The sequence below is a fragment of the Platalea leucorodia genome (genome assembly GCF_965183815.1).
Source record: "Platalea leucorodia genome assembly, chromosome: 13".
NCBI lineage: Eukaryota > Metazoa > Chordata > Aves > Pelecaniformes > Threskiornithidae > Platalea > Platalea leucorodia.
In genome coordinates this window covers 2,190,182-2,216,797 of record NC_138835.1, presented here as the reverse complement: position 1 = coordinate 2,216,797, position 26,616 = coordinate 2,190,182, and the positions used below count along the sequence as shown (strand labels likewise).

General features: G+C 37.1%; 1 protein-coding gene across 1 annotated transcript; it reads right to left on the bottom strand.

Annotated features, from left to right (window-relative positions):
* Nucleotides 1-5,198: 5,198 nt before the first annotated feature.
* LOC309596865 (translocating chain-associated membrane protein 1-like) lies at nt 5,199-23,330 on the bottom strand. The gene is made up of 11 exons (XM_082325615.1): nt 23,131-23,330; nt 17,826-17,886; nt 15,279-15,397; nt 14,205-14,321; nt 14,057-14,115; nt 13,180-13,264; nt 12,784-12,854; nt 12,597-12,701; nt 10,310-10,453; nt 9,350-9,510; nt 5,199-6,310 (listed from the first exon to the last, which is right to left on the bottom strand). The coding sequence occupies exons 1-11, from the start codon at nt 23,248-23,250 to the stop codon at nt 6,273-6,275; spliced, it is 1,080 nt and encodes a 359-aa protein (XP_082181741.1). The 5' UTR covers nt 23,251-23,330; the 3' UTR covers nt 5,199-6,272.
* Nucleotides 23,331-26,616: the final 3,286 nt, after the last annotated feature.

The window sequence follows — 26,616 nt, the reverse complement described above, 5'->3', positions numbered from 1 at the left end:
CTTCATTTGTCCTTGATAAGTGACACTCGACAGAAATTAATAAGACCCCTCCCAACTTTTTATACTTGTCTTAAAAGCTGATCATAGTAGATGTAGCTGTGGAACTATAACATTTAACATTTTTATCTATTTGCTCCACCTGCTGGTGCATATTCCTTTTAAAGCAGTCTTTAGAAGCCTAAATGTATTAAAAATTTGGCCAAAGACGTACACAAGAGACATACTTGACTTTAGGTTGAACTTACGTAACGTACTGATTAAATCCAATCCGATCCCAACATTTTCTCAGTCAAAAAAAGGCCAATGGAGGCACAGACTTAGGGAAACGTGACCCATAGCTCACTTTTTGGACACTGCCATTCCTTTTTAGTGTGACAATAACCCAGTCTGTCATCATTTTCCATCATCTATTATTCTTCTCCAAAAAAATGTTTTCTCTTCCACATAGGCATCTCTCTGCATAACTCATTTGTCCCCTCAATTTTCCAAGATCATTTTCTGTTGGGACAATTAGTGCAAGAGAAACATCCCATTTCTTCAGCCCATTTAATTGTTCTCTGCTCAGAGACAGAAAAAAAGCCCATGATGATCAAGAAGCACTCTTTACAAGAAGTTTCACATGAACTTGGATTTCTTTCCATTCCATCTATTGATAGGATTTTTTTAATTTTTTTTTTTTAAATGTTTTCAAGGAAATAGTAACAACATCCCCATAAAAAAAAGCCCCATCATTTCTAGGCTGTGACATTCGCCAACAATACTGCAGGACAGAAGTAGCTTTCCATCCCTTCTCCCCTTCCCAAATTAGAAACAGACCACACAAAAGAAAACCCTCTCTGCTCCCCCAAACCTAAAATCCCCCTCCCAATTCTTTGATATTGGATTTTTTTTTTTTTTATATTCATAAAGACATTTTATTTTGGGGTTCCCTGATCTTACCAGGTTAAGAAAGAACTAAGGTTTGTCACATTACCACCAGGTTTTCTGGGGCTGAACTGGCACTTTTTGATGACTGCAAAATTTTAACTTTCTTTAACTTCTATATTATTATTTTGATTTTTTTTTTCACTAACTGATAGTTTGCAGCAGATTGATTGCAGACTGCTTGACTGGAGTTGGTGAGAATATCTGGTGTACAAAAGACCCTGAAATTACCATCTACACATCACAGGGACTGAAAAGAAAAGTTGTCTTGGCATTGAATAAGCAGCAAAGAAAACCAACGCTGATAGGAAATGGGTAAAAGTGTTGAAGAACTGGAGTATATTTATTTTTTTTTTTTTTTAATAAATTCGAAGTACATACGTACGTACCTTCTTCCTAGACTAGCAATCCAGTTTGTGTGGCTAATCTGCCTAGCTGACCAGACTATCAACTGGTTTAGCATAATAATAAAACAGATTATTTAACGGCAACAAAGGCAATTAAACAAAATTATAGAGTAAAATGAGATGCATCAGAAATACATCATTAGAGAACAGGTTTGGTTTGGTTTTTTTTTTTAAATGGAGAAAGTTTTCTTTAGCAGTGCCTTATCAAGTGACTAATCAGAACCTTACATACACTGAAAACCTGGCTCTTGTTCTATGGATTATTGATTATACAATAAATAAATCAACAACACCTCGTGTAAAACAGTGTAAAACAAAACAGACTGTAGCATTTCAGCAAAATATTTTATGATATTTTCAGCAGCCTTTCACTAAACCATAATTTTAGCTTATACAATGAATAAATTATATTTATGCAAATTCATTTTTCATAATGCATTTTTAAAAAAACCAACACATTTCAACACTAATTGTTTAACCAGAAAAAGGACAGGCCAGTCGATTAACTGAAAGAAAAATACATCTTAAAGGGAATTAAAACCAAACCAGTATATTTGTTGCAATCGGACAGTCAGACATTAGCCAATGTAACCTGGAGTACATTGCTGGCTTCACCGAAAGAGTAACTGTGTATAAGAATTTTAGGGCATAATTGTAACAAAGAAGTGTTACAACAATATTAGTTTATCAACGTGTCTCTCTTGCTCATGGCCTGTAAACTCCTAAGCTCAGTTCCAGCTACTGAGGCTTAAAGGTAAGCATCTAAAATTCCATACTTTACAGTATCAGCGTTGTTTTACCCATTTCTTTAACTACTAGAATTTTTTTGTGGTAAACGTCAACATTCATATGGTTTTAGAAAGGCAGTACCTATGTCCTTTCAATTTAAGTGGATGCAGCAGCACATTTTAACATTAAGAAACAAATATAGATGAAACAGCGCCTCCTCCGTCCCAGTTCATTTATCAACAAAATAATGAAACTAATTAATTATTTACAGAGAGCTACATAGTATTCAACAAGACTGAGCATTTCGGAATTCCAGCCTTTTTCAGAACTCGGTTAGAACTCCGCTCCCAGACAACATCCTGCATTTTTAGAACCTACTCCGAACCGTTTCCACTTTGGGGGGACTGGAGCAGGAGCGGGCAAGGGCAGCGCTATCGTCCCCATCGCTGCGCCGCCAAACCACCCCCACTCTGCTCCGCTGCACGCGGCCAACTCAAAACCGCAGCAAGAAGAGAACGGAAAATGCATCAGCTAAAGGAGGTTTTTGTGACTCTGCTTTTAAAACCAAAGACAATCTGTTCGTTCCTATCATACAGTTCAAAAACAGAGATACAGATTTGTAACCTAAGCTTTTCTGCACTGCCTAAAAGATGCCCTTCCTCTTATCTTTAAAAGAATATTCCGGTGATAGAACAACTCTTACATACCCACCAGGAGGAAAGGAAGGTTCAAAGTAAGAGGACCTAGTTTTGGTTTCCCAACAAAGCAGATGCACAGTAATATTTTATATTTCTATGTGCACATAACTGCTTGCAAAGGACCTCTGACATATGAATTAAGTTCACAATTAGATCGTGAGAAGATACAACATACAGTTGCTCTGAAAATCTTATGATTTACATGAATTAAAATCTTAAACTAATGTAAAGAAAGCCTATTAGGATCATTCATTCCAATATTGCATCACTGGGGAACACGCCTCAATATCTGCACTGACAGATTTTATGCAACTTCAAAGGCTACGTGGTTGAAACAGGAAGAAATCTGTGTCTAATTTGACTGTTACTCTATGTATTTTTCACTTTTTTTTTTTTCCCAATATTACGAATGTCACAATCAGCTTAGTTCTCAAAAACCCTGACAAAGCTATAAATAAATAAATAAATAAATAAAAATCCCAAACAACCAACCACAAAGAAATCCACAAAACAAACCCCGCCAAGCGCAACCCTAACACGCTGCAGTTCTCCTCCTAGACCCCCAGCGCGGGCTGGCTTGGCTGTTCCGTGGCACTTAGCACCTGTGTTTCTAAGAGCTTTGAAGATCCTCTCTGACATAAACACGACTTTGCAGCGCTCTTGTTACCCTTGCCTTCGATGTGGCTTTAATTAGGTCTTATTCGGCTAAGCACTGTATGCAAATTCTCCTGTGCATTTTGTTTTATTGACTTCATAACGAGATGCGTGCATTGACCTCAGATCTTGCTATGGTGGGAGGGGTTTGGAATTGGTTTAAGTATTTGGTTAAAGAAAAGTCATTTCAAAGACATTAGAGGTTTTTGGCAATGTTTCTGAAAGCTGCAATTCAAAAGAAATTGCCAAGCACTTGGGAATTCATAGTTGATGGCCTACGTCTCCTACCTTCCCTGTAAAATATTGTGCCTAACGCACGGAACAATCCTCGAGTGTGGCGTTTTTTTCTAACCATGGAACAAACCAACAAATTTTAATTTAAACAGTGTAAAAGGAGTTTAAAAAGTAATTGCAGAGATAAGCTCAGAATCATCTTAGTCTTGTAAATTTAAAAAAGAAGTTGCTTAAAATACATCTAAGCAAGTACTCCTGTGAATTCAGCGTTTTCACCCGAGTTCTACTTTCCTGACTCCTCATTCCTACTCAGCCAGGAAGAAAGAATACGACATTTACAGAAAAACAAATCATCGTCATCTGATTTAACAACTTCGCATTTCAGCTTTCAGACTCTCTGTTAGCAAGGCAATGAAAACCAAACAAAAATCCTACGAATCACTGCCTTAATTCAGTTTACTTCTAACAGCATATACAAGTGCTTTTTCATTAACAAACTAGTTGTTACACCAACCTGATCGTTTTCTTTATTTGTAAATTCAACGGAACTATCCTCATATCTGTAAAGTAACTACCCTGGGAAATTTACAGGAACAGTGTTTTAAATAAATGAAAACAGACTTTTTGTTGCAAACAGTTTTCTGAAACATCTTAATAATAACAAGCCTAGAATTAATTTAATGCATTTGGTGTTACTGTAAGTATCCAAATATTTAACATATAGACAGTGATTTTTCAATTTAAAAAAAAAAGAAAAAGTTAATTGTCTTGTAAGGAGGAGATTCTTACACCAAATATATGTGTACATGGAATACAATTGTAGCTATACATATCCTGGCATTGTATTTGTATTTCTAAAATAATAATTTAAATAAGTGATCTTTAAAGAAAAAAAGTCAAGCTTCTTTGAAATGGCCATCATGAGTGTCATGCAATAAGAATATTTAAGAGTGTAATCAGCTTATTCCAGCAGCAGTATCAGGAACATACTTTCTGATAATACTGAAAGAAAAAAGATAATCTTTAAAATTCAAAATTGTCTAGTCTTATGTGCCTAGGATTGGATCCTGGCACCTAACCCACTGTCTGGCTTCACTTTTGAAAGCCTGGTAACTTAGGTGTGCACAAATTGAAATTACAGGGACTGTAAGCTTACAGTTACAGCACACATCAAATAAAACGTTGTCTTGTGAGCAGCATGCCGAGAAATACTTGAAGGCTAAGCAAATCTCACCCAAACTGCTCAAAAGATGATACTTTTTATCAAACAAGGCATCCATTATTATACAAGTTTATTAAAAATATTAGCAAATGTATACTAGTTCCATGGTAAACATTTTCAATAGAAACTTATAGGCTTATGTGAATTAATGTAGTATTCCTACAATCTATTTGCACAGAGAGAAAGTTACGGCAAACAAGAAAGCGAGTTCATAAAACTTACCCAACATTGAGATCCCAGCCTCAGATCTATGAGGGTTACTTACAAAAATACCATTAATCTTTTTATAATATAATCATATTAATATTAAAATCATATCCAGATAAAGTGTTCCCATAAGGAGCAAATTAATACCCTCATAGACATAAAACCCTTGAGTCAGACTAAAATAAATTATTATCTACAGGCTAAGAAAGAAAGAAAAAAGCCTTTAGGTTATGCTTGGTGAAACATTCATTGCAATATTGTTTGAGCACCTCTCTTGAACATCATCCGAGTAGACTCAGAAGTTTAAGACATGTCAGTTATAAATTAAAGGAAAAAAAAAAAAAACCACTTTAGAAAAACACACCAATCTAGCACATGTGATTGCAAGCATGAAATACTGGCTCTTTAGAAATATTTGCAAGGTTTGTTTTTTATTTCAAAAGGGCTAAGATGCTACTACAGATGAATTGGCTACTTTTCTTCCCCCTGCCCCATACAAGACACTACAATCCACTGCAAAATCCAATAGGCAATCTAGCATTCTTCCCAAGGCACACAATTTGCATCTTTACTAAACATTAGTCTCGCCTTTATACTGAAAGATTAGTGATGTCCTGTCAGAATTTGCCCTCTCTCTAAATCTGTAATTTGTAAAGAGAAATCAGGTATACAATATTTTTGCTTTTTTTACCAGGCTACTTCACATATACCTCTTGCTCCATGTAAGACGAATAAAGAAAAAATTCTTAGGGAGGGAAGAGGGAGGAAACAGACAGACATGGCAAGATCTTTTTGGGACAGAACTTTGATTTTGCAAAAACAAATAAAGAGACAGATAACTTAGATTTAGACAGCCTTCTGAAGCGTCTGTAATGCAAATATTACAGAAACGTAATAACTGCTGATCACAGAACCAGAAGTTCAGACCGATTCATTTGTTTTCATTGCTAAAGCTAAGTGAAATTTGGAGATAACTCCTGGGTTAAGGTAGATCAAAGACAATCTTGTCATAAATGTAGGGTTATTAACAAAAATATTTTAAAAATATAACCTGATAGTGTCCACTGAAATAATAAGACATCCAAATAATAGCTCTGCAGCGTCAATTTTTTAAGTCACAGTCTTCTGTCAAATGTTGTCTTCTGATACTAGCTTGTATTCTCATACTGGGCTTGATTTTCTTATTCTTGGTGATGCTCAGCCTTCTGATTTTGCTGATCCATTGACAAAGTTGGCTGTAATTTTAAATTAAAGTACAGTAAACAAACACAGTTTTGCTTCACATGAAAAAATATAAAAACTAGACCAGGAAAATAAAAAAAAATTCAAAAAGAAAAAAAAAATGAAAAAGCTGAAGTATTTGCTTCAGTTGACATTAACTTGGAGCTAGGTATGTAAAATGTTTAAGACCTTTGGCTGTACAAAGTGGATATCAACAAGAATCAGACAGAAGTTGCTTCTATGTCTAGTCTCCTGTCTCCAGGAGCAACAGATACCTCATCAGGAGTATTAAGAATAGGGAAATACAGAGTGGTCGTACCAACAAATTTCTCTTAGGTTCCATGGGACCCTTAGTGACTTCCCGAGGTCTAACTTGCATTTAGGCCACGGTTTTATTAGCCACTGACAGACTGAACCCCAGGAATTAAATCTCAATCCATACTTTTGCAGAAATTATTTCTACAAATTTTCTGTTTTTTATATCCTTCTTGTGTTCATTTTAAACATGCTACTACATTAAAATTGTCTGTTCTTCTGTTATGAGAAATAGCAAACAGTAATTTGCTATTTACCTGCTCAAAATCGCTTCAGGTGTTAGGACTCTACAGTGTCTCCCATAAGAGGTTTTTTGAGCTAGGCGGTAGTTAGCCTCTCCCTTTACTGTCACCTTTTTCTGTATCTTTCTGGCAATCGCCAAAGTCTTTTCAGGTGGGGTCATCACATGGCATACAGCTCTTGGGATGTGGATACACACACGGATTTATACAATGGATGGTACATTCTAGCTGAGGGTTTGGGGGTTGGCTTTTTTTATTGCAACAAGAAATTGACCTGATGTTTGTAGGAAAAAAACCCATTGATTTAAAAACTTTCACCAGACAAATGCTAGTCTGAAGTCCATTGTTGTGTACATATAAACTGTGTTTCCTTTCCCCTGCCTCCATAATATGCGTTACTTTGAGTAGCTTAGAAATTGAGGAATTGCATTGCAAATTAGGAATTTGCCATATTTTACTTATTCCATGTTTGCAAGATCTTTCTGCAACTCTCTGCTGTAAGAAATTCAGAATAATTTTGTTTGTAGAATTCGTTACCTCAACAGTTTGTTTATTAATACATCAGCACAAAAACTTGTTGGGCCCCATTGGTAAGCTCTCTTCAGAACGCCAATTGACCATTCTTATACTTTGAACAATTACTAATTGTAGTAATTGTACATGATTGTACATGATGTACAGTAGTAATCAAGGTCTCTTCTTCCATGACATCTTAGTTTAACCAGGATCTTAGTTTAGTTGTTCTCCATTATTTCTTAAATCATTTTTACTGATTCCTCAGGATTTTTTTTCCTTATTATACAGCATTGTTAGTATTACACCAGCAAGGCCTGTGCTATATCCTAGACAGTCTGCCATTTCACACTCACGAGCTTTGCCTGTCATTAGCTTAAGAAGATCAGGCCACAGCATGAAGAGAAGCTGCAATGGGACAGATGGAACAAAGCAGTATATGAAGGATTTATGGTACACTTAACTTCTAGTCCGTCTTTTGCCAATTAAATCTGAACTTGATTATTTTGGCTACATAATTTTCCACACCTAACAACCTCAAATATATATTCTTTCCCTATACTGTTGGGATTGTACAGACACATTAACTGCAAACGAGCCTGAACGCTCATCTTAAGAGCTGGGGGACAAGAGGAGTCTATTTAACCGTCAAGTAGACTAAAGAAATGACTTGCAGCTAATGCCTGCCACTAAACTACTGGCTCCAGTGGAGCCCAAGCTCTCCTTCGGACTATTTCTACAAGCGTGAATACTTTTGCAATTAGAAATAAGATAAACTGATAAACAATGTACAACATCTTTCCACATATGCAGTCAGAGAGCTATAATGCCTGTGCTATTCTTTGTTTTGCCCAGTTGAAGGAAACATGAAGTCAAACTACAGTATCACTTCTGCTATTCCAAACTGTAATCATCTTGGGAACTTAAGAATTGCACTAATTTTATAAAACAATACAGAAAAGCAATGAAGTTGTTCATCTGGAAAGGAGACAAAGATCTACAAGACTGGAGAAAGAAAAAAGAAAAAAGCACCTGCAGCTACATTCAGAGCGGAAAGGCTGCTCTGGAACGATAAGGAAAAACAATGTTACGAGCACCATTATGGTCTAGAATCTTCCAGTTGGTTTCAGCTACCGCTGACTCAGATAGTAATCTCTGAATGCAAAGAGCTTCAACCCCTCATGGTAGAATCTAATACACAAAGATCGACTTCACAAAGAGAGCCAGCCTGTGGTAAAGTTCCCCAAGAAACTGCATTTTTCAAACCTCTACCCACATCTCAGAAGTGATTCCCAATCTTTCATGCGTAACTCTATCCAGTGTTTTATATATAGGCTAACAGGAATATGAAATTTCGCTCTACCAAATCTTCGTAACTCCCATTTAACTCATTTAATTGATATAACATTGGAATTTGGAAATTACACAACGTCATTTAATGAAAAGCCGTTCTCCATTAGTTGTCCTTTGCTAGCTACTATGATGTTCCGTTGGAGTTCTTTTTCAGTGGGTTTGATGTTCTTTACATGATGTGTCTTTACAGAGAAGAACAAACAAACTTAATTTTAATGGTCTGAAACATAACAGAAGCAGAATTTATGAAATACAGTAGGGATTTTGGATGATGCTTCTTTTTCCTGATGTTAAATCAAAAAAATTTTTAGCAGCATTGTAAAAGACTGATTTAAAATGGAGGGAAAACCCTGGAACCATTAAGCCCAGTTTCATGAAATATTCCTTGCATTTAGATTAACATAGAGTTCAGTACAGTTAGCACTCTGTGTGCCGTCCAGTCAGCAACATGGAATTGAGAAGAATATGCCCTAACATTTGTAGAAGCTATAATATTATCTATAGTCTCTGCACGTCTAAAGACAGATGGTTTTGCTCTTTTACAGAAAGGAAAGATATGAGATGATACATCTGGTATAAAAACATCTGGCCTAGAAACAACTTTAAAAAAAAAAGTCTTATGCCACTGACCTCTGTTTGGCTCCTTTTTTGCTCGTTTGTTCTTTGTGTTAGCTATTTTTTTCTTTGGAATCTGGTTCTTAACATGTTCTCTCCATTTCTTCAGCTGAAAATTTATAAATTTCCACATCATCCAGGCCTGTGTTAGACAAACAGCAGCCAGGCAGCCTATCCTAATAAGATTTGAGATTTTGGAGACAGTTAGATAAAAGTTTCAGTTAACCATTAATAGACTGCAAATCTGTACCTATTTTATTTTTTCTCCAAAAGTCTACTATAGAAACAATTAAAATCTTCATACCATGGGAAACCAGATGTATCAGAAGGCTTTACCCATGACAAGGTGTGTCACACAAGAAATGAACGGAAATCGTATGTAAGTATATTGCTAGAAGCAATCAAGTTTATCAAGGAGTTGTGACCACAGCTTTCAATGGCTGATAGGAAATTGTGTCATTGAGGCCCCTTCTGCCAAGCAATCTATGAATGCGAAATCATGTAGATTCAAAATCCCTCTCACACACTCGATTACAGGCATTAAGTTATAAGGGTGAATGTTAAAGTCATGAGCTTATGCTGACAAAGTAAGAGAATTTTGAAATTAACAAGCAACAATAGAAGATATACAGAAAGTATTTTAGGAAGGCACCAAACAAGTAATTCGTTAAAAAATTATGCATATCAATAAAAAAATTAATGAGATGACTATCCCAGGCTTTTTGGATAATTATCAACAATTAATTAAAAAAATTAAAAAGAAGTTTCTTTTTTCTTTCTTCCTATTTCCGTTCTACTACTTTTGTGAAAGGAAGATAGAAAAGAGAACAAGATTTCCCTTCCTTTAAATACTCAAGAGGAAAACATCACTTGGGGAAGTTCTTCAAAACACATTATCATCCTTGATTGTTTTATTACAAGCTATTTTGAAATGCCACATTATACAAGCATGAATGTCTACTAGCCTTGTTATACCTCACAGGGAGTACATTGAAGTTTCCGTCTGCTATGGAAAAACCTGGATTCTCTACTCTTGCCAGACCAAATCCAAATGTGAGGACAGATAAAGTTAGGGTCAAAAGACGCACCATTACGAAAAGTAAAGCCCAAAGGGTAAATCTGAAAACAAAATAATGAAATTAATATGCTTTCTCCTTTTAGTCCACTTGTTTTCAATAAAGTCAAACGTACAAAGAACGTTTCATTAGAATTCTCTCAGCAACGACAGGGAAATGTTCACGTTGGGGACCAATAATTACAGAAAAACTTGGTCATCTGCAAACATTCAGTCCTGCCTCATTACACCATCTTTTGACTCGAAAGCACAATGAAGTAAAAAGATGCATCTCAAGTTGGCATTCATGCTGTAAGCCATTTATAAGTAATGGTGATGCTGTAAAGCCAGAAAGCTGACACTAAAGCTATAATATGCATTTGTTAAACAGTTGGAAGATCAAGACAATATATGTAATTTTTAACAGCCAGACGTTTCTACAACAAGAAGAAAAGGTAATCAGACAGCTAACACGTAACAAATGACAATTATTTCACTTAATAGCTAACAGAGGAAGATGCCATCCTGCAGATTTTCAGCATTTAGAAGTTTTTGCTATAGGATGTGGTAGTAAAACTCTGAAGAACAGTTTTATTAAGCTGACAATAAGTAATTTCAAAAATTGATATTATTACTGCCATTGCATAAAGATTTCTACAGAAAAAAGACTTCATATTGTGCAATTGAGGAATGGATTAAAAAAAGACAATACCAATGTGATAAAAAGTATCTTTCCAAAATTTCCATTTAAAAAAAAAAAAAAAAAAATCAGCTTGTTCAACTGATTTCAAACTTAAAGAAAATGTACTTCAAATCTCTCACAGTATAAGCAAGACTGCTTAAAAAGCAACTCTCTTCACACCCTCCTCCTAAAAAAGATTTTGAGAAAAGCTACAATGTCTGGATGTAGAGCTGTAAGAAGAAACAATAAATTCTGAGCTAGGTAAAATACCTAGTATTTGACACCAGGTTGTTCCTACAGCTTACGTTGTAAGTGCTACATGTAATAGAAATAAAACGCCCCAAATACTTCTGCAATTCATCAGCTATGAAAACCAATTTCCATTTCCACTTATTTACACTGTGGTAATATTGCACATGGGATAACTGATTTCCAGCCAAAGAAAGACATAGTTGCTTATCTGACCATTAGAGTCAGAAAAATATGTTCTCCTGATCAGTATATTTAGCCTCCATGCTTTTGGATGGCATATAATGAAAAGCAGATAAGCTCATAGCTCCTAAAACCTTGCAATTAAATATGACATACAAGGGAAAAATAAGCTTTCTCCCACTTTCCCTATTTGCATCAGTAAACACTGATTTTTTGCAAAGAACATTTAGCATACTTATTTAAAATGTTAGCTTTAAGGAGCAACACAAATAAATCTTTTGAAAAGATCAGAAAGAGCAGCAGCATTACACTGCCTCAAGGGAGGCTGCCTATATATAAGGGATTGAATGAAAGCAAGCAAGGTGTTCGTGATAATCTCTTCCAGCTGGGCAGTCACTCAGAAAAGGAAGAAAGAATAAGAGACAAGAACACATAAATGGGACAAGGCTGCTTTATTCAAACTGGAACCTCCAGAAGTCTTCCCATTCAAGTGGTGAAACGTATCCAGTCCTTCCTAGCATGCCTCACAGTCAAGTATCTCAGCTCCTCATCTCCTTCCATTCTCAAATGCATTACTTTTATACCCGTTAATTCTCAGAATAGTTAGGAATCTTACTCAAGAGATGCATAACTGAAGATATCAACTACACGTTTTGAGACATTACCTTCTCTGTTGGGTAGTTACTTCCCTTTCTCACCTTATCAAAAGGAGAGATCTACAAGAACTTACAGAGAATGCTGCTTTTATTACTTCTCCGATTAACTGTTTTTAAAAACCAGCGTCTCTACATAAAAACATTTATGAACACTTAAACAAACAGGCAACTTACAGAATCAGAAGCCAATACATAGATATCCGAGACGGGACTTTAGCAAAAGCTTCAACAAGACCTTATGATGATGATCATGAAGTGGTGCATTTGCTTCCTTGACTCTATGTAATGACAATGACTCGCTCGTGAATTCAAAGCAGGTAATAGTGGACATTGAACAAGTAACATTTGCTACCTGAATACTTTTACATACATGCAAATTCATTTATATGTAATTGGTAAGCAAAGTTCTGAATTTTAATTAATACATGCAAGATTTACCCTTGTTGTTTGTTTTCATCAATGAAGTAGAAAAGACGTGAGGCATGAAAAATGAGTTCCACTAAATAGTGAGGTACCATCAGAATTAGCCCCAAATGCTGCAAACTATAAAACAGAAAAGTTAGAGATTTTAATGAAATTATTAAGAAAATAGTTCTATATTCAAAATGGACATGCAAATACTTACTTTAATAAATAGGCACCAGAGATATGAGCAATGTAAAGGCAAATATAACATAGCTGCCTTGGAATATCTTCCTAAAATTAGAGAAATTATAATAAATGCTCTTACAGTTTAACTATATTGTCCAAAGAAAAAAATCATATCATTCATTAGGTTTGATTGTTTTTCACACTACTGTACAAATTTCTGGAAAGGCTATCTGAATCAAAAACTACAGACCACCTAGACTAAATCAGATAGGAAACGCAAGGAATTAAAATACATAACTAATAAATATCTACATATTCATATTTGTAAATTCAGTTATTTATATACTATTTAATAGAAACAAAAATATTAATATGAATAACTGGAAAGAACAGATATTTAACTAACTGTACTGACAACTTCTCTCCATACCTTTCGGATCTTTTGGAAGTATAGCTCCGGCAGTGCATGAATCCAATAGGCTATCTGGCAAATATAGAAGAATTTTACCTGAAAACTAAACAATTCAGGTTAAGAAAACATAAGAGGATGAGTTTTCAAGCTTTCAACATGAGATACACGATTTTATTTCATTATCTTAAATTAATTCATTCTGACTCATCATAGTTTATGACTCCTAAATCACAGGAACTGCAAATACAAAACAACTCTGCGGTGAGAGTTTTTTGAATTAGCATCCATAGTTGTCTTGATAGCAAGTTCTGAATCACCTTTTGAGACAGTAGGAAAGAAAAAACGCTAAAAACCTAACACACAGAAACAGTTTATCCTGTGAGCAGTGGAACTCCCTTCCTAACAAATGCGTATTATTCCCCTTCCCTCTATCCCACTCACCAGGGAAAAACCGGGGGGAGGGGCCCACACAAACAACACCATTTTATACATCATTTTAATTAAAAAAAAAAAACCAAAAAACAATAAAACCAAGCTATAAATCCCCTTTAATTTGAAAATTCAGTCTCCAAACAAACATTTCTTTAGTGTGAAACATTTCAGCAGTCCTGTTATATATCCCATCTTGCAAACACTTTAACTCAGCTACCATGGTTAAGTTAAAGAAAGATAAGAACACATGTAAGTATCTCCTGGATAGATGTTCAATTCATAAAAAACTACCTTTAGATAAAACTGCTGGCAGTTTTCAAACAGAAGAAAGTATTTTCATCTAGTCATTCTTATAAGGTACTAATGTCACTACCTTATTAGTGGTTCCCTAAAATTTGGGGTAGTTAAATATTCAGTGATTAGAAGTACCAGACTTTTTCAAATTGAAAATAAGAACACTTACAGCATACGAGAACGGGGATAATCTTTCCAGAGTAAGCTTGGGTCCATCATGAATTCTTCCTAAAGAAAAAGGTCATTGATTTAAGGACCTTCTTAATACTTTAAGGCTATTTTTTAAATAAAAACAGAAAACAGAGTGAGTGACTTACTTCATTCAAAATACTTGCTCCCCATATAAATGAAAAGAAGTAGAAAAATGCTAGCTGTCCCGATTCATTGAATTTGCTGTGCTTTGTTTTTGACAAATGCAGACGTCTATTAATTTTCTAGAAACAAAAAGCAGATCAATAAATGTAATTTCTAAAACAAGAAAGCTATTTGGGAGTTAGTGTTCACTCCTGAATTTCTTTTTCTATTTTTTTTTTTCTTCCCAAATCTCCCATTCCTCAATCAAAATACATAGCTCCCACCATTTAAGACCTTGATCAGCACTTTGTACGACAATAAGCTTCAATAAGACTTGCCACTACGGTAAAGTTCACATGAAAAATATTCAGATAATGTATTCATACAATGTTTTTTCCCCCCATAAACAGAGTCATATTGCTAAATTTTTCAAATCTCTTTGCGCACTTAAAAACCATTTCAGCTTCTGTGGCTCAGATGACCTATTTGTGAAGACATTCTAAGACCATTCAATAATAAATTGCCCTCACAATGGCTTTAACAAATTCCTTTTACTTTGCAACTGAGTTGGTGTAAATGAGCACGCAACGGAGTTTGAGCTCCCTCTGAGGCAAAGCTCAGTTGACAAACAGAAATCTACTGCTGCAGTACTGTTCATTTTTGATCTTCTAAACATACCTTCTGAACCTAATGCAACAGACCTCATTCACGGGTATTTTGAGTAGGGCCTGAACATTTAATGTCTGTTTTTACAGAAAAATGTATGTTATATTGGTTGAAAGAAAGATTCAGTGGTTTATACCATTAATAAATTGAGGAAATACCATTATAAAAATATCATAGAATCACTTAGGTTGGAAAAGACCCTTAAGATCATTGGGTCCCATCATTAACCTAACACTACCAAGTCCACCCCTAAACCAAGGTCTATTTGCATTTTGGTCAAAGAACAAAAGGATCGATCATAACAGGGCTTCTAAATGCCAAACCATTCCTTGTACCATGGCTTACACTTACCTTGAAGAGAAACTGTCAGAAACTGATGGCTAAAAATAACATGTTTATAAAAGTAAATTGTATCCCAGTAATAAACTTACATCTAATATGTGCTCCTGAATTATGGCATGCAGATTAATAGCTACGAGCATGTAGAAGAAGATCGTGGCAATGTCTTTTGGACCATAGTCATAAAAATGAAATTGCTCACTGTTGTCATCTAAAAAAAGAAAAAAAAAGCGTATTTTTACATTCTTACGAATGAGTACTCTGTGCAACCGAGAAAGGGCAGCGGCGACCATTGCTCTTGGAAGTTATGTTAAATTGATACAGGATACTAGTTATTATAAGTTTTACGTTTTTGAAAATTACTTTTTATACCCAATTAGATAACTTGGATCTTCTTTTCCTTCAATACAACGATATAGTTATAAGTCTAGAACACACTATTGGGAGCGGTATACACTGAGCTGTAGCTTCAATCTATTTCTTTCATCTAGGCCACCAAAAAAGAAAAAAAAAAAAGAAAGAAAGAAAGAAAAAAAGAAAGGGAGGACACACCAAACAAACAACACACCAACACCCTATCCTCTATACTTTGGTAGAGGCCAAATGAGATTCCATCTTAAGAAGCATGACTATACGTAGGAAAAAAGAAACTATGTAGTGAGGCTAGTATCCCTAGTAGTTCAACACATTGGTAAGTAACAAGTTCCCCAGAATTAGTAATATGTTCCTATAAATCAAAAACAAAACTGCCAAAAAAAGAAGAACATTCACACTGTTACAAAAATACTTCAAATGTTTGTATTTACTGTGTTTAAGTGTGGGAGAACTTACAAATGAAATTCAATTTAAAAAAAAAAAAAAAAAAAGCATGTACGAGGAGCAGTAGGCCTAAGGAAGCCTTATTTTGTAGGGATGTCTCTCCTTTGGCCCACAAACACCCAACCACCTCACTTTTCTTTATGCATCTAAGACACTGCAACGGAAAAGAACGAACTTGTACTACAGCTAATCAAGAGCCACGCTCATCCTGATTCACAGGCTAGCATGTCTAACATATACATTCTTCTGCTTTCACTTAAGAGTGAGCATGAATTTGGATGTCTCTTATCTATACAGCCGCCACTTTCCAGAAACATCAAGGAATTTTCTCATCTTTAAGACTTCTACCCTTTGTCAAACTCTGTGTTGTCCAAACGTAAAACAGCAGAAATACAGACATCAAACAACTTTTTCTTGCTAAAGAAAACGAGGCTAGAAGGTGTCAAGAAAGCAATGACTGCCTCCTGTAACATGAACGGTAGATTAAGGTCCTAATGCACAGGACATCCATATCACCAAGTGTCAGATGTCCTATTTCTATGTTTGAAAGCAGCTTGCGATATAATCAATGAACAAGTAATTGCACAGCAAATGCTATTTCTGCCTGGTCTCTAGCACTGTTTTTCAAAATGGACCTTCACTAGTAATATATTCATTGTTTTCAGAGGGCCAGAGTTGAGACCTCAAAATTGCTTGTGCAGAACTCGTCCACGCTTCTCATTACAACTAAAGGAAGACAAACCTTGTTCATTCCCTTGCATGTATGTGTATATACCCAGGCGCATGCGCCAACACTATGACCGAGTCACGCCACAGCCACCTTTGTAACCGACACATGGATTTTACTTTTGTCTCCACTATAGGAGATTTCTACTTGGTGCTGCTCAGTAAAACAGAAGTCCACTGACTGTGTACACCTCAAGTATTCAGCATTAAACATCGCAGGAAACATTTGCAAAAAATGATATATATTCACGACTGCAAGCAAAGTTGATCAATACATTATTTTGAACATATTAAATGCAGTCAGAGTGCTACATTATTTGGAACAGTCACAGCACAGAGGTCTCAAGTTTGGAAGTCAAGATTAGAGCAAAAGTCACAGATTTTGCTAATTTCTCTTCACCTTAGTTCCCCATCTGAAATAATTCTACCACAGTACCTACTTTTTCCAAGACATTGTGCAGAGTAATTCTGGGAAAGAATTAAAAGTTATCAATACTATTAAGAAAAATTAAGTTATCAAATAAGGAAATTCCACTAGCTGCTTACCACTCTTGTATATAGTACAGCAGGTACAAAAGATTAAAAAAAGGAAATATTTTGGGGGAAAAAAAAAAGAATCAGTACTTTCCCCCTTTGTTATTTAAAAGCACGACTGAATCAACAACATCAGTTACTTGAGAATACTAACGTGATATTTTTGAAATATAAATGACAAATCCATTGCTAATGACATAAGAAATCATGAATAAACAACAGATATATAGAAGATTACCAAAATATTCTGTTACTTGATAACTCCTCGATTGTATCAAAAACTGGAAAGAATGCATGCTTTTCACATTAAAATGCAAGTTAGTAGCAATGTTAACTATGGGAAAAATAACCCAGTATTATTCACAAGCAACAGAGAAAACACTAGAATGTCCCATATGGTATTATACAGTATTAGTAAATCCAAAAGCAGACAGACAAATATGAGAGTTGTACTGTATTATAAAAGTGAATTGAAGTCTTGAGGGGGAAAAAAAGAGAGTAATTTTTAATAGTTGAACTCTGGCATTACAAGAAAAAAAATAGATTTGATTTAATCTCACCAGTGGTATAGGTGACATTGTATTGCACAGTAACAAAGATGATGGCGAACTTGGCTGGGTTCTGAAATTCAAAAAGAAACAAGGAAAAAGTATCAGATTTTTCAAACAAGCTAGACTATAAACACCCAAAAGTAGAAGATTATGCCATCAACAAATGTTCTGCCACACATGATTTAAACCAAAGAGGTCCCGAAAATGTTATTCATCTCCCACAAATGTGGAGGCTCACCTTGTTGCAAATCCTTTAACATTTGCTGCGTAGGGTCAGGACTTGAATTATGACCTTTTAGCTAAGAATTTAAAGTGTTTAGAAGCATAAATGGCTTTAATTTATTTCAAAAGTTAAAAGACTCTCTAAATTAAATCAGATGGAAAGTTTTGCCTAACTTTGCAAGATATTAAAAAAAGCAATGTTCTGGCTAAGTGTCCATATAAATAGATGGAGTATTCAAAACATCATAGTAGAATTGTAAGATACGCCAGTTTGCTCTGTGATAAATCAAGCATTTTCTAATAATCACAGTACAATCAAAGGAACCAAATACTTTTACGTTACCTTTTCTCCAGTGGCAAAACTAGTTGTTTTTTTCAAAACACAAAACAAAAAACCCCCAACACTTTCAGCCAACCCTGCCTTCTCAAAATGTCTTCCCATTCCCCTGCTGCAGTATATTTAGCCCTTCACTGTAACAATGGAACTGTTTATAATGTGGATTACTGTATGACCCTACAACCGAGTGATAAGAGGTATATGTTTGCTTAGTTTAGTTGAAAACATTTAATTACCTGGTTTGCACAACTTCAAAAACAAGCAGTTGTGCTGATATAACTGAAAGAGTGGTAAGCTATAACACAGGGATATAAGTGGAAGGGAAGAAAAAAAAAAAAAAAACACCACAAAACCACAAAACACTGGTTCCTTTGCTGAAAAAAAAAATACAATATGGAATTACATCCTACACTGCCAATAGCAAATATATTTATTATGTTTGCAAGCACTCAGTTATCTAGTTCATAAATCAGAGAACTACAACAGGCATAATCTGAAAACTGATGTAATAGAATATATTCTTGTGTCTTCTACATTTTCTCTTAAACTGATCTTCATAGATATGACTTAAAACACAGGAACAGAAACTAAAAAAAGAATGCCATTTTCCTGAGGTGTTACATCATCTAATGTCTGAAAGTGTAACTAAGAACATTCAGGAGTATAAAAAACAAGCATTAATTTATCCAGCTACAAAGTAAGCGAGAGCCACAACAATGCAAAAGATCCTCTGTAGCAAGAAAAGGGAGGAGAAGGCAAATCGCTTCAGTACACTGGGAGTGCACCTGTGAAATTAAGCAGTAGAGGAGTCATAATACTGAAGAGCACTTTTAAGAGGAATTCTCATTAAGGAAAACGAAAGTACCAATTTTTCTGGCACACAAAATTGACTTTGAGACACTGCAGTTCTACGAATAATTTAACCTTTTGTAAGCCAGCACTACCATCAAAAGGAGCAATCCTGCCTTTCTCTTTACTGCCAGTTGCTTCTTGTCTGTGTCCCACACTTGTGCCATCAAAAGTAGTGGTATGGTGAATTGGCCAGGAAAATTATACAAGTTAAAATTGATCCAGCAAAACAGGAGGGAGGAGAAAACCCTATTAATCTTAACATAGATGAATTTCCTAATATGCTGCACTGCTCAGCTACAGAAGTTCTTTTGTGTGCTTGATGGGGTGAATAAACAGCCAGAGCATCAATACCAACTTAAAATGTTCATGGAGTAAGAGTGTGAAAAATCCATTGCCAACTGCTCCTGGAAGGACAAGGAAAATATAGATAGTTACATAGGTATCGATGTCATCAGCACCTAGCTAAAACAAGCATGCTTGCTTTCAGTAAGTCATCACTCAGGACCCACAGCAACAGTCTCCCTTGTAGAAGGGCATTCAGACAGCACCATGGAACTTCAAGCAGACCCCTTCATTAGGCAGCTTTCCTGAGAATAAGCTTTTTCTTTAATGCTCTTTGGGAGAAGAGGGTGGTAAGAATCTTTGCTAGAGCCCAGCAAGTTAGCTTTTCTGTTTGTCTGCGAAGCACACAACGTAATACTACAAGCATTTCACTCTGCTGGAAGTGTGGGAGCCCCATTAAGTCATAATCCGTGGTAAGATACCCACAGGTACAAGGATGATGTAAATCGTTCTAGCAGGAAAGAAATTGCATGAAACTCTAAGATGATACTAGAAGCCTACAAAGGATCATAAATACTAAAAGAAAGATTTCTTCAGAAGACAAGGCCCACTCTGTTGTCAAGAAAAGGAGTAGGACTGGGCACGTGAAAGACTATAAATATTTGTGGATAAGGAAGAAGGAAGAAAAGAACAATTAACACACCAAAATTTAACTGCCACTTTTCAGTATGTTATAATCAGAGTGAATTTCCCTACGCACATCTACAGACCTCATAATAATCAGCAAAGTTACGGTATGGGAAAGTATAATTACAGTGGATAAACAACCTTATGTGTAAGAATTCCCCTTAAAGAGATTCTTAGAATTCAATTTATGACATTCTAATGCTCATTTCTAATTTTAACATACTTATTGGTTTTTTGGATGGTCTCATGGATATGTGCAATTAAACATCACCTAGAAAAGAAAACCCTGTATGTAATACTTTGTAAGCCCAAGCAAATCATTTAATAGATAGTCAACTGTGAAAAGTTTCATTTACACATTCTTTAGTTTATTAGTGTATAACCTATGGTACCATGGGCTAGACATGGAAATCTGTCATTGACAGATGCATCTGAAATCACAGTAAACATAAAATGCTGTGAAAAGCACTGATTAAAAAAAAAGAAAAAGCTGCCCTTCAATGCTTGAAACTTAAAATCTAAAAATAGTTTCACTTTAATACAGAGAGGAAATCAAAACCAAAAGAAAATAGACATAACAGCTGTGTAGGCAAGCTCAGTAACACTTATGAAGCACTCAATATAGAATCACGATATGTGACCAAAATTTATTGGAAAAACATCAATAGTTTTGTTTGTTTGGCAGACTGGATTACCCATTATAAAGATGATATAAGACCTAGACGGTGAACAAAAGAAATACAGATTTCATTCAAATAACTCCGGTAGGCTCTTCTGCAGTGAATGAGGCAGAGGTGTAATACAGAGGTCTAACCTGTTACCTACACCACTGTTCCTCTGCGTAATAAATGAAAGATGTCTCAACCAAAAAAGTAATTTTTGCATCAAAAAGGAGATGCAGATGTTTAGATTCTACAATAAGAAGTACAATAGTATATATTCAAACCAGCTCAATAAAAACATATCACAAGCTACACTAGAGTCTAGTTGGCATTTGAACTTTTAGAACTATGCTGACTAGAAATGAGATAATTTGCTAATTATCCTTGGGTGTAACTAATATTAACTCACTCTTTTTCCTCTAAAAGAAATCACTCTCATCAAAATAATGCTCAGCCTGGGGGAGCCACACAGTCTCCTCCAATACCTGTAGAATTACAGAAATAAAACTTCTGCGGCAAATACAAAGCCTGAATTAAGACAAATGGAAATCAGAGATGGAACTCCAGAAAACACACTTGTTTTCAACAGCAAAAAGACACAGAGCAATATCTTTTAAAAAGTACCATATATAAAGATACATAAAAAGTTCCATTTGGGATCCCAAACTGGGTTTATTTTATCCCAGGTGCAGACATTTACTTTCTTTCTCAAAGCCTTTACTCACCTGAGCTGTCAAGCCCCTAGCTCTGGGGTTTTTATCCCAAGACTGAGTTCTGCATTTAATATATTAACTTTTATGACATACTCCTCCATAGATGGCACAGACCTCAACACTGCATTTGTCCACCATTAGAAGGTAATTATCTGACCATCACAACTGCTTTCTCTATTTCTGTCCAGTATCCTTAAAGTTTTCAGAAGTGGGTCAAGATATATATATAAAAAAAGACATAGCATCTACACGTAAGTATTTTATCTCAGAATTTAACAGTACTTTTAATTTAAAATGATCTGATTTTTAATCTTATCTAACTGATGGGAAATGTTGAAATATTTCAGTAAAGTAATAAACTTGTAATAATAATAATATTTCAGTAAAGCATTTAAGTTGTCTATCGAGAATTTAAACTCTATTTACCAAGCCTTATCCCATACTCAACACCAACATAAAATATTCACGTAGCAACACACACAAGGCTTTTGTCCCAAAAGTGGGAAAAAGATGCCTAAGACAGATGCCTAATCCATCACCCCAGAAACTAATAGCAGCTTGCACATGGAAATAAACTTTACGATAACTTTGAAATACAAAGGTAAAGAGGAATTCAGAAGTTAGGCTGAGACTGTCTAATCCCACATTTTTCTTCAGATTATCCATCGCTAGGGAGCTGAGCCAACGACTGCAATAGACTGAGCAGAGGTGCAAAAGGGTGACTAGCGGTTTTGAACTACCCTCTGGCCAAGCATGCTCAAAGCAGCAGAGACTGGCCGAAACCCTCTTTATAGCAGTGTTCCTAACTGCTTTACTACGTGGGCTTTTGAACAAGGTGGGGGGAAAAAGAAAAAAAAGTAAATAGACACAACAAAGAGACATAAACCGACACTGCTTTAAGCAAGGGGGCTTGAGGGTCTTTGTAACTCGGGAGGCTGGAACCGAGTAAAAGGGAGCTTACGGGAGGGTGCTAGGAATGAAACATATGCAGAGATGAAGGAAAACCGGACGAGAAACCAGCAGCACCCTGAGAGGAGCGGGTAAGAGGGGGTGGCACGGTGAGGGCGGGAGCTGGCAGAGCTCCGCAGGGGCGGCACTGGCAGCACAGGAGCTGAGGCAGCGCAGAGGAAACGAAACTTGCTGCACGCACACGAGAGCCGGGACACGGCGAGGGGGGGACCCGAGCAGGGTGCCACGGAGCTAGGCCTCGGGGCAGAGAAGAAAAAGGGACATAACCGTGCAGGGGAGAAGGGAAAAGGCAGGCGGAGGGAGTGGGGCAGAGCTGCTTGGCAGCCAGGCTGAAGCGAACGGGAGGGATGCACGGGAGGGATGCACGGGAGGGATGCACGGGAGGGATGCACGGGAGGGATGCACGGGAGGGATGCACGGGAGGGATGCACGGGAGGGATGCACGGGAGGGATGCACGGGAGGGATGCACGGGAGGGACGCGCTGGCGCAGCTCCAGAGCGGGAAGCCAACGGTCCTGCCCCGCAGCAGGACCAGGGGCTGCTCCACTCGGCAACCACCGGCCCCCTCGCCCCCTCACCCCGCCCAGTACCTCAAGCACCAACACCACCAGGAAGCCCATCACCAGGCCGGACGCGGTATCTGCATGGTTCTGAATGACAAACTCGTGGCTGAGCACCGCCGGGCTCCTGATTTTCCTGCGGAACCTCATGGCGGTGACAGCTGCCGGGCCTGGGCAGCCCCGCCGAGGGGAGCGGCACCTCTCCCGGCTCCTCAGCAGCCGCTACCTCACGCCCGGTAAACACCGCTGGCCCAAAAGGCCCACCCCCTCCCGAGTTTCGGCCAATCAAACTTAAGAGCGCTTATGATTGGCAGTGCTGCCAACTAATCGCTAGGCGGTCTGGGAGAACGGTTTCTAAGGCCGTGCTTCGGGGGCGGTTGAGCACTTGCGGCGGGAGACGGCGTCCGATATGAGTGACACGGTCCCCGGCCAATCCCGTATGCGGGTGGGTGGGGCTTGCGCAGAAGGCCGCCGCGGGCCGCGGTGGGTGGGGCGGGGTTGGCGCCGGGGGCGGGCTGGGCGCGGGGGAGCTTCCCGCCTTCGCGTCGCTCCGCTCCGCTCCGCTCCGGCCTGGCCTCCGTGGAGGCCGTGCTCGCCGCAGCTCCGGTGGCGGCCAGGTAGCTCTGTTCTCGTACAGCCCTCGAGGCGCGTTGGTCGGTCCGCTCTCCTCACGAGTCCCAGGACTGCGGCCCGCCCAGGTGGTGGGCAGTGGCTCCTCATCATCCCCCTCCAGAGCAGAGCCCTGCTCCCTCACCTACGGCTAGACAAAAGCAGAAAAGCTGTTGAGAAACTCCCTTTTTTTTTTTCTTCCCCCCCCCCCCCCCATTAGAATGGAGAGAAAGGGGATTCAGAGTGCTTGGAAGTCCTAAAAACGTGGACATTTGGCTGTCTGCTCGCTCTAGCTGGAATTCAGGGGGAAAACCGTGCCAATTTATCCAAAAAATGTCGATGAGGGAAAGGGTAAAGGCTGGAGGGTGGCATGGCACCCCAGAGAAGGGGGTTGGAAGAGAAGATAACACCTGGGGTCCATCCAGCAGCCGTGTGTCTCCCCAGCTGTACTGAGTGTGGCCCCAGCCGATTCCAGCCAGGAGAGGATCCCTCGGGATCCAGTTGCTAAATAGGACCTAAAACTCCGTTCAGCTGTAAAGTAGTTTTCCTACCTGTTGGTTATGAAATATTTAATGCTCACTGAAACTAATTTTTAGTATGCCTGAATTTGCTTTCTGTTAAACGTTCTGCTTAGTCGTTCTGCTCGAACTCCTTTTCCTACCCTTACTTTGAGTTTCAGGCTCATATATTCAGAAACTGTATTTTACGTTTGAAATTAAGAATTGCTAGAGAGCACAGGTGCTATTTGGGGCATTCATTTGGGAAGCCGCTGCCATACATGTTCAGCTGAAAAGAGGAATTAAAAACAAAATACTTGTAGTAAGTTGTTTACAAATCATGGCTGATTTTTTTAAATGAAAAAGAAACAATAAAATTGAAAGAATTTCATAATTGTTTAGCAAAATTGCTGTTTCTCTTTTCTTTTTTTTTTTTTTTAAAGCTACAAAAATACTCCTGACTGAGAATTAACTGGGATTCAAAACAGTTTCATTTCTTCCTGGAATGCATTAGAGAAAGGGGAAAGCAATGCTGAACAGGAATGGAAACCAAGAAACAGGAACCTGAATGTCATTTTGTAACCCAGAATATACTAATCTGATACAATTTATACCATTCTTTTTTTACCGTATCAGGGTGAGCAAGCTAGTTTAGATTTTTATTGGCTGAGAATATGGTTTTCTAGAAGATCTGTACTGTAGGGCTTTAAGAATTGTTCTATATTTGTATAGCATCTACATTTGTAGCTTTGTAGATAATTTTACTTTCAGCATAGATTTCAGCTCTTATACTTGCTGAAGTTCCAAACAAGTAACATTGAGCTTTTATTTTGAAACAAAACTAAAGCAATTTAGGAGCAGATAACTTCTATGATTTGTTACTCGCTTGCATGGATGCATGCTTTCTTTAGGAGGGGGTAAGATTTAATACATTACTCAAATTTAAGATTAATAATTAATCTAGTAATTACAATATCTTAGCAAAATGAATCTTGAGGCAGATTTGCTAGCTGTAATACTTGAAGATTTAGACCATGAGATACAATGAGACAATCAAATATGATGGTTTATAGTAATATTAAACTAGTGTTCAAGTGCATGCTTCAAGAGCTATCCAGTGATTTCTGCTCTTCTATGTACACTAGCTTAAATTTTTAGTATAGACACATGCTTGTCTAAACTGATTATTTCAATTGACAAAAGGCTTGAACCTATTTTCGCAGTAAAACATTGTGTGTAGGAGGTAAGGAAAAAAAAAAAAAAGGTGTGATGTTGCAGACCACAATTTTACTCTTCAGAACCCTGTGGTCAGGTTCTGTTTTTCCTCCTCTGGCAGTTGATGACAGCATCATGTTAAGGTAGTGAAGTGTCCCCTTTTACTTACTATGTGTATGATATATATTTTTGATAAATCTTTAGTGTGCTGAACTCTGTCTTTGGAAAGTAAGTATTTTTTCTTAAATGTGTATGTGTATTAAATGTTCATGTGTATAAAAAGAGACCAGTGAAACCCCATACTTCTATTACTTACACTTACTTAGTTTTTTCATGTATCTCTTCAGAATTTAGATTATCTGATGTTTGGAAACTGAGATAACTGGATGAACCTTCATAAAGACAACTCACTTATTTTTCTGGCCACCTGCTTTCCTGCCTGGTTTATAATTCTGTGTCTATATTATTTAGGCTTGCCTATGTTATTTAAGCTCTAAGTCCCAGGTTTAAAGACCCAAGGGTTTTTTTTCCTCTCTTTGATTCCACAGTTTCTGTGTTATATGTGGACCCATTTCACATACAGCCCGCTGTGTCATTTCTGTTGTCCTATCCTCTAAACAAACAAACTTAGCAAACATAGCTATTCTTATTTTCATAGTTGCTTTTTCTGGTAAAAAAGTAAATGAAACAAAAAACCATAGCCTCCAGATAAGAAAAGTTTTCCACTTTTCTGTTGATTTACTGTTCTAAGTACGTAGTCAAGGAATTAAAGAGAAAATTAGAAAGTTATGTCCCACCAGCCATCTAGGCTGCAAGCAACTGCATAGGATTTAATACTTAGTCTGCTATTAAGGTTTGTTGATTTGTTGTTCTACTATCCAGAAAGCAAAATGAAATTAATGTCTTTTGCAGAGTTATAGAAATCAACCGGAGATCTGCTTGGCCACATGGAAGTAGCTAAGAATGACTCCTTTATTCTGTGCTTCAGTTAAACAAGATGAGCTAGTTCAGAATTTGAGTAAACTCAGAGAAGAAAAAAGATCCAGTCATCGTCATGGGGTAAGTAAACCCAGTTTAAAAATCACAAGGCAAATACATTCAAATTGGCTATATGATTTCCTTTCGTGTGTTGAAAGACCATCCAAGATTAGGATTTTTTATTACGTATTTATTATTTTATTGGGCATTGCATAAA